The 9532-nt window shown below is 43.1% G+C and overlaps 1 protein-coding gene and 1 non-coding gene across 2 annotated transcripts; one reads left to right on the top strand and one right to left on the bottom strand.

Moving 5' to 3' along the window:
• Window positions 1-4034: 4034 nt before the first annotated feature.
• On the top strand, window positions 4035-4964 carry LOC123985380 (olfactory receptor 6N1-like). Its single transcript, XM_046072858.1, has one exon. It carries the CDS (start codon window positions 4035-4037, stop codon window positions 4962-4964), a length of 930 nt encoding a protein of 309 aa, XP_045928814.1.
• Window positions 4965-8170: 3206 nt separating this feature from the next.
• trnak-cuu lies at window positions 8171-8243 on the bottom strand. Its single transcript has one exon. It is a non-coding gene; the product is annotated as a tRNA-Lys (tRNA).
• Between the last annotated feature and the right edge of the window lie 1289 nt (window positions 8244-9532).

The raw sequence follows: 9532 nt of genomic DNA, 5'->3' as shown, positions 1-9532 counted from the left end.
ACGTCTATGGGGCCGAACTCTTCGCATAGTAACTCCACCACCTCGGGGTGGAGTCTTCATTCCCCGGGCCTCAGCCCCTGTCTTGACAGCAGGTCTGCTCCCTGATTCTGTGTCCCAGGGACGTACATCGCTCTGAGGGACAGCAGTCTCTGCTGGGACCACAGGAGGATCCGATGTGCCAGCTTGCATAAAGGGCGCGAGCGCAGACCCTCCTGGTGATTCAAATAGGCCACCACCGCCGTGCTGTCGGTCCTGACAAGGACGTGGCGACCGCCCCATCCCGTGAGTGAGGCGTCTGTCGAAATAATTGTCCGGCGACATGACGCTCCCAACACGGGCCCTTGGGACAGGAACTAAGGTTTCTTCCATACTGACAGGGAACGAAGGCACCTGCTCGTAATCCGTATCAGACGGAATGTATTTCCCCTCGGAGAGAATCCCTTGGATTTCAACCACCACTGCAGGGCTCTCATGTGCAGCAGGCCAGACGGGATTACGCTGGACGCTGCTGCCATGAGACCCAACACTCTCTGAAAGTGTTTCACAGTGATGGAGCGGCCTAGCTTTATTCTGGTTACTAAAGACACAATGGACCCGACGCGTGCAGGCGACAGGTGGGCCCACATTGTCATCGAGTTCCACACCACCCCTAAGAACATAGTCTGTTGGGCGGGTGTCAGCACGCTCTTCTTCGTGTTGAGATGCAGCCCCAAACGCTGAAGGTGGGCGAGGATGACATCTCGATGCCGAACCGCTAACTCTCGAGACTGGGCCAGAATGAGCCAGTCGTCGATGTAGTTCAGTATGCGGATGCCCTGGAGCCTCACCGGGGCCAGAGCTGCATCCATACACTTGGTGAACGTGCGAGGAGAGAGTGCTAGGCCGAACGGAAGAACCTGATACTGGTATGCCACGCCCCCGTAGGCAAACCTCAGGAACTTCCTGTGAGAGGGAAGGATAGAGATGTGGAAATATGCAGCTTGTAGGTCTATCGTGACAAACCAATCCTCGGATCGGATCTGACTGACGATGGCGGGGATGGTGAGCATCTTGAACCTGGTTGAACCTGATTGGCGCGTCGAGGAGAAAGGTCTTCTCCTTCTCCCGGATGCCCGACAGGCTGAGCCATATGTGCCGTTCCGTGGCTACCAGTGCTGACATGGAGCAGCCAATAGCACGGGCCGTCTCCTTCGTGACTCTAAGCAACAAGTCCGTAACTCGCCGGAGCTCAGCAACATCATCCTCAGAGGGGCCTGCTCCTGAGTCTATGTCAAAGTCAGACGAGCTGAGAAGGGCTTGCCCCAGGACTTGCACAACGCATCATGCAAGTCCAGAAAAAAAGGCAGAGAATGGTGCGGAGGCGGCGCACGACGCTGCAGAAAGCGCTCATCCAGTTTGCTCATAGCATGTGTCTCTGGTACATCCTGCGGCCAATCGAGCTGGAGCTTGCTCACTGCCCACGTCACCACCTCCAGGAGTTCATCATAGATGGGCCCGAATCCCGAATGAGACAGAGGGGAGTCGGAGTCAGCAGACGAGACACGGGAAGCCTCGGCAATCCCGATGCCGTCAGAGATGTCACACTGGAAGCCCCATGACCGAAGCCGCCGCGCCGCCTCAGCGACCGCCGGGCCCGATCCACGGGGAGAGCGCATCCTGCCGTCTTGGGAGAAGAGAACCGCAGGGGACCTCAGCACCCTAAGGGGCAGGGCCTCACAATGGCCACAAGCAGCCCCCTCGAGAGCTGCCTGGGCATGCGGCATCCCCAGACAGGAAACACACAGGATATGAGTGTCGCACGCCGTGATGTAACGTGGGCACGGGAAAACACATCGCCTGAATTTCTCACCAGCCATCTCTCTGTCTGCCATCCTTCCAGGTAAGAGATCGGATTACTGTAGTCTTTCTTAACATGCCAGAGTGCCTGCCTAATAGAAAAAGGCTAATGTGTCCTGTGTGCCGGCGTGCTTATATATGCCTCCAGTTCCGCCGTCACGCGCTACCGTTCTAGCAACACCAATAGGATTGGAGTAGTTTCATTCATGTTCAGCCCTGCCACGCCCAGAGGCGTTCCCATAGTGTCGTCACCGACGCAGTTCGAGTTCCCTCGAAGGGGAACTGCTTCTAATGGTGGTTTGATCCTTTGAATAAGCTGGGGTAAGTGATCTGACCAGACTTCTCTGGACAATATAAGGATGTGCCTGGGTCTAACTGTTTTCTACCGGTACTGACCAGTTCTCTGCAAACAACACCACTTCTATTTGGAGGGGGTCCAGACAGATCACTAACTACAAACCCAAACCCCCCCACTCCATCAACAACTGTCGCCGGGAAAATGAGCTGAACCAGTTCTACTGCCGCTTTGAGAGTCAATTGGGCACCATCCCCCGTGACTCTTCCACTCAGCTTCAGCCCCAGTCCACCACCCCACCCCCTCCTCAGAGTTGGCCGGCTCCCCACATCCCCTCCTCTCTCCATCTCAGAGGGGGAAGTCAACAGGCTATTCAGGAGGCAGAAACCCCGCAAAGCAGCTGGGCCGGACTCTGTATCTCCATCTACCCTGAAGCACTGTGCTGATCAGCTGTCTCCGGTGTTCACAGACATTTTAACGGAAATGATGACAAACGACAATGACGGTGCACTTCTACACCATCCTCACCTCACGCTGCAACGTATCATTCATTCTGCAGAGAAGGTGATTGGCTGCAATCTTCCATCGCTTCAGGAACTGTACGGACACAAACGGTTTCAGACTCTCCCCTCTGGCAGGAGGCTGCGGTCCATCAGGGTCAAAACCTCTCCCCACAAAAACAGCTTCAACCCATCTGCAGCTAGTCTCATTAACAAGGCCCGGGCCCCCCACTGACACTCCTCCCTTTCAAATAATACAAAAGTCTATATATTTATATTTTCAATTTACATATTTATGTACACTATATTCTCTTCCGTTGCAATACGTCTGCACAACACAAACCAGAGTAATTACATTTAAATATCTACCACATTGTTCTTTCTCTGCAAATAGTTGTATTATTTTTTTCTATTCCCCCATTATTCTTACAGTATATAACTTGCATTGTCTATTCCACTTTTATATATTTTTACATTTATTTACGTCAACTGTATGTTTGTCTTCGTATAGCAAATTCCTTGTATGTGTAAAACACTGCTTTGCAATAAAGCTCCTTCTGATTCTGATTCTGATGGCACTGCTGGACATAGGGAAGTAAACATGATTTAGATAGTTTCTATGGCCGACCAGTGCATCTATGGTCCTCACCATATGGTGCTCATTTCTTTGTGCTTCTTCAAAATAGCTTGGACAGCACATCTGGACACCCCTTTCTGCCTTGAAATGTCTGCCTGGGAGAAACATTGCTAATGCAATATAACTTGGTGGTTGTAACATCAAATATTGATTTGATTTAGATTTTCCTTTTGTTCACTCACTTCATCCTGGTGCATCCTGGTGGCCAAGTTGTTAAAATACATTTACAACAGCTACAATGTCCTCAATTTGATTCTAGCTCGGGATGATAATTTACCTAAATTATCTAATTTATCTATTATCTATCTACACAAAAGAGAGATTGCTGTTTTACCTGAAATCAGGATCATCAACAATCAGCGGTTCCTATGATACTGAGGTCAGACTGCTGCTGTGGGCGTCATCGGACCTGAAAAGTTTAAAAGAAGCAGAAGAAGAGTTTCAGCTCAGTCGGGAGGGACTCAGTGTGACTACAGCAGAGTAGCAGACAGTCTCATCACCTGGGTCTTGTAAGGTTGATTATCTTTGTATCATACAGATTTTATATTGTGGAATGGGAAGTTTGGGTAACTTGTCTGATTTGTTTTCATAATGAAGATTCAATCTGTTTACTGTTATTACCATCAGTTCTGTTAATGTGGGGTTAATGTAGAAGTGTTAGGTGTTGCCTATACCTTTACTAATCGATAACAAATATCACATAATAATTATCATTATTTATCCACTGCATAATGTTCTGATTGTTTAATGAACCAAATGAAGGATCATGATAAACTCTACTCAGGTTTCATATTTTATACTTGCTGCCTACTTTGACACTGGGGCATTGAAATACTTATATTTCATGATTGTCATGTCTTTATATATGTTAATTCTTTGTGCCAATCTTCTGCTCATTGTGGTTATCTGTATGAACAGAAGCTTACATGAACCTATGTACCTTTTTCTGTGCAGCCTGTTTGTAAATGAGCTGTATGGTAGTACAGGGTTGTTTCCATTCCTTCTGCTTCAGATTCTCTCTGACATTCACACTGTTTCTGCTCCCTTTTGTTACCTGCAGATTTTCTGTGTGCACTTTTATGGAAATGTACAATTTTTCACCTTGGGTGTCATGTCCTATGACAGATACCTCGCTATCTGTCATCCTTTACAATATCACATACGTATGACAATTAACAAGGTTGCAATCCTCACTGTGTTCATATGGTTTTACAATGTACTTTATACTGTTGTCATGTTGTCTAAAAGTGCCCAGTTACAGCTGTGCGGGAACACGATCCAGAAAGTGTACTGTGACAACTACTCCATCGTTAAACTGGCCTGCTCTGACACCACAGTCAATAGCATGAACGGTCTTATTTATTTGTTTACAGTAATCTTTGGGCTTGTAATTTTAATTTTTTACACGTACATGAAGATTCTTAAAGTTTGTTTTTCTGGTTCTAAACAGACCAGACAAAAAGCTGTCAGTACCTGCACTCCTCACCTTGCTTCCCTGCTCAACTTTTCTTTTGGAGTTTTCTTTGAAATAATGCAGAGCAGGTTTGATATGAGCAGGGTACCCATTATGTTGCGGATCTTTTTATCATTATACTGGCTTACATGCCAACCGGCCTTCTCCCCTCTAGTGTATGGACTGAAAATGTCCAAAATCCGCATCATATGCAAACGTCTTGCTTTTGGTAAAAGAATGTAGAATACGTACTGTGTGCCATCATTTTGAATAACATAAACAGAATAGAAGTGTTAACAGTGACGATACCTGTGGCGTGTGTGTTTTAACTAAACATGTTTAAACATTTAGATAAAGTTGGTTTGAGTCCTTCATAAAAACCTGTGGTGGTAATTTTTTTTTTCGAATAAACACCTGAGGCAAGCACTTGTCTTTCTGTGGATTTTATTCAATCATCTGCAGATGGACTCACAGCAACACATATTACATGCTGTGTACATGTATGCTCGAATGAGTCACATGAGTCTCTCAGGTCTCAGTCCAGGATTACATGCCAATTGTTTGGAGATGATATTTATTGAATTCCCTTTAAAAACTGTAAAGGGAATCTCAAGTTGAATGCGTATGTTTAAAGGACTTACTGTTGATAAAGTCAATTTATTGTTATATTGTTAAATATATTGTCTAGATTGTGTAGCTTCTTCATACATTTTTACAATGTTGATATGTGAGGCTGTAAAGCTCTTTGTAAAGAAAAGCAAGAGATGATAAAAGATCAGACCGTGTTTAACATGAAGAGTTCACCAAACATGTTGTGTATTTTTTCATCATTATACTTTCTCACTTGCCAACTGTGCTTTACCTCTCTGCCATACGGACTGAGAATTTCAAAACAAAAACGTATATGAAAGGTAAAAATAAATTCTCTTGAACAATACATGTCCTCTGCTTCAATATCAAGACAAAAAAAGATATAGTAGTTTGACAATTGTTCTGTTAACAAGTATGATGTCTGTGTTATGTGTGAAATAAAGGTTTTAACATATAGAAATGGTGGGTCTGATTGCTTTCTATTAAAGATTTTGTTATTTGTGATTTCCTGAAAGAACATCAAACAGCTTAGTAAGTTTATATGCTTGAACAGGAAGTATGGGGACTTTAGGACAGACTTAAGGCCCCTTTCACCCCTTACAAAAAATGCAAAATGGTTTAGTCCGCCCCGCACTAGGTTCATCTCTAAACAGTATAATCAAGCAGTAATGTCTTTCCCAAAGAAAGGGAAATCAAGGTACCAAAAAAGAAAACAAAGAAAGGAAAACAACTACCAACCAATTTCTTTCAAAAGAAAGGTCTGCACAATCACAACTTAAAGAGTTGAAGAATGGTTTAAGCTGATATCAGCAATTTAGATTGAAGGCAGGAATCTAGCTTGATGCATATTTGCATAGTAGGCTAGAACATAAACTATTAATCATTTTGCTTTTAGGGCTACATGCCTTTGAACCATGAACTTACACTGTGGGCTTGGACATAAAGGTAGATTAAATGTACTGAAATTATACAAATGGTAATGTAAAGTATATCATTTATTTAGCCTTGTTTGAAAAATCTGAGATCTTATGTCCCCACCAGTTTTTAACACAAAGTGACACCCTTGTTAATACTTGTTTAAACGGTTCATTAGTGACTTCCATAATCACCACCACAGTTGAATTTGTAGAGTTGTTAGCTCAATTATTTGTTCACAATTTTCTAAAGATGTGTGAGAGACAGGGACCAACAAAGGAAGGGGGGGCCCACAGAGACTGCTTGTATATAGGGCCCAGAATTTTGTGCTATACGCCTACAGCATATATACATATATATATATATATGTATATATATTTACACATATATATACATGGGGGGGTTAGGGTGTATTCCTCAAGCTCGGGCCTGGGAGTTTGAGAGTTTTGACTGCAGATTCCGGGATGGGGTGTAGAGATGGAAAAGGCCCAGTGGGTACTGGGGGACAATGGCATGGAGGGATTTATAGCTGAGGTGGAGGATTTTATAGGTGATACGGTACTTGAAGTGAAGGTGAGTAAGGGTTGGAGTAATGTCCTGCCAGGGCCTGGTGTGAGTGAGAACCCTGGCAGCTGAGTTCTGCAGCGGGAGGTATTGAAGGAACGTATGAGTGACACAAAGATCAAGATTGAAGGCCACAGTCAGGAGCTGTTCTTGAGATGGTTATAGGCAGATTTGGTTATGAGTTTGACATGTGACTGGATTTAGAGGGTGGAGTCCAAAACGACACCCAGGTTGTGGACTTCTGGGAAAGGGGAGATGGAGAAGCCATTTACATTGACAAGGAGATCAATCAGCATGTGTGATCTGCTCAACAATGCATCAAAGAGGCACGCCGATGCATCCCTAACACCAGACAGATATCTAGCATGCTACGTTTTCATACATTATTTCATCACTAAATCCACTTCTGAGAAGTTTTGAGGTGGGAAATCAGCTGTGTAGATTTAGGATATTGACAGTTTTACGAGAAGTGATGGTGGAACAAAAATGTGCTTGAAAGTTTTCGGAGTTGAGGAGCTCCGCAAGTGGCGAGAGCCCTCTGCTCCCGCCATCACAGAGGAAAACACAGCTGGAAGGAAGGTTCAAGGGTCATTATACGAAAACGTGCCATTTCACCTTCTTAATGTTTGATTTTCAAAGTACTGTTTTCAAAGTCTTCAAGCCCCTTTTTGGATGAAGTAGATCCGTAGCTCTAAAAGTAGTTGAATTCTCAATTTTATTTTCATTTTTCAAATTATATTAGCATATTATAGAAGTAACAGGGCTGACAACAGTTACCGTATTGGTTATACTGCTTGTATAAGTTACAGTCGTGGGTGTAATGGAGTTATAAAACCTTTAATTCAACATTACTAATTATTTTTATTATTCTACAGATGTAACTTTAAATCAATTGTTGAATTCAAACAAATAAATGTGAAAAATTAAATTGTTTGGCCTGTGGGTACATAAAAATATATTATATATATACGTATATATTTTCTTTTTAGCCGAGCTTTTTTAGTCGAGGACAACTGGACTTGGTTGAAGAAGTTTGAAGATTTTTTCAGTTCTTCAGTTCTAAATGATTCCAGGTATTTTACTTCTATGGGGTCCTGATCAAAGTCATTGATACCAAGTTGTGGTTGGTGATCCTGGTTATTGTAACAACGGTCGTTGTTGTCTTTGGAGGTGGAGACAGCATTATACATGGGGGAAAAATGGTGAGAGATGGCTTCTCTATTCTTCCCCAAATACAGTAATGAATCACAATGTTATTTTCCTCCTTGTCTTTAACTCTTGTGTGAAAGAAGACATGTCACAATTGTGGATGGGTGTGGGTATTTTAACAGCCTTGCGCAGGGGTCTCAAACCAGCAAATGCTAAGCCAAAGAGCACCTCGCCCAACGTGGGGCTCGAACCCACGACCCTGAGATTAAGAGTCTCATGCTCTACCGACTGAGCTAGCCGGGCCACATCTATCTGTGTGGCATACATATTGAAGAGGTCAGGAACCTCCACATTGGAGTATACAGAAAAAAAGCCCACACAGACCAGTACTTACTTAAGTAACTTACTTAATACTATCACCGCCTACAAATCTAACACTGTGGTTGGTGAAGACAAGAGGAACAAAATGCTTCATCGTCATTCCATACATGTCAGGAGTGTCAGAGAAACTCCACATCCCTGTGTTTTTCAAACCCAGCAACACACTAAGATAGAAACTGGTCCACCTGAAAGACCCCACCCCCAAACACAAGAAAAGCAACATAGTGTATGCGGTCCAATGCAGTATAGGAATGCACAGATCTGTATTATTATATGTTAGACTCACTAATATGATAAATTCCAGGACAACACACAAAAGCATATAACTTCGTCATGGTAACAGGGTTGACAAAACATTTTATTACCAGCCACTACAAGCCTTGTGGTAAATGTCAGGACCCCACAGGGTGATCATTCGTGTTATATGTACATTGAAAATTTCTAACAAATAACTTGTATGTTTTTGCGGTAACAGGGTTGACGCATGATGAGCTCGTCCCCCTCCATGAGACATTATGTAACTCGAAAAAATTCCATTAAAGGAGGTGACAATTACTTGTCTTTGTGATGTCACTTCCTGGACATCACAAAGACAAGTATTTTTATACAAGTCAAGTCAAGACAAGTATAATTATGCAACCTTCGGAACAATCCATCTGCTGCAAAGGGGTGTTTTGATTGAAAGTAACAGGGTTGACAACAACACGGGGACCCCACTAACTTGTTGTTTTTTGCAATATTTTACACATGTTAAGAATAAAACCTCTTCATGAGTAATGAAACAACACTCGAGGCTTTATATAGGTTTAAGGTTTTGTATGATAGTTTGACTTTTTTGGCCTCAATAGCAAGTAGAAGTAGAAAAATCATACTGAGGGCCATTTTCAACATTTCTGCAAGATGCTTTGCACAAAAAAGTGATTAAAATCCTTTAGAAACAAAAGAGACAGACGTTAATTTCTTATTATATGATGATACATATTATGGAAACTAAATTATAAAATATTTTAATTGTTTTATGATTTATTAAGATTTATAGAGATTTTTTTTTCCAGAGGGACACAAAATGGCATGTTTTCGTATAATGACCCTCAAACGTTTGAACTTAGATAAAGAGACATTGAGGGGCGCTATCTGCAATGGAAAACGGAGCACGGCCAGACCGAGTGGAGGCGAGTTGCGCTGGTACTGGTATTGGAAAAACGGCAAAA

The sequence above is a fragment of the Micropterus dolomieu genome, linkage group LG17, assembly GCF_021292245.1.
Source record: "Micropterus dolomieu isolate WLL.071019.BEF.003 ecotype Adirondacks linkage group LG17, ASM2129224v1, whole genome shotgun sequence".
In the NCBI taxonomy this organism is placed as follows: Eukaryota; Metazoa; Chordata; class Actinopteri; order Centrarchiformes; family Centrarchidae; genus Micropterus; species Micropterus dolomieu.
Note: the sequence above shows the minus strand (reverse complement) of the source record. Positions and strands in the feature narration are given on the sequence as shown.

Coding starts and splice junctions, on each gene's coding strand:
- LOC123985380 (XM_046072858.1), top strand. CDS start 4,035: ATGATAAACTCTACTCAGGTTTCATATTTTATACTTGCTGCCTACTTT.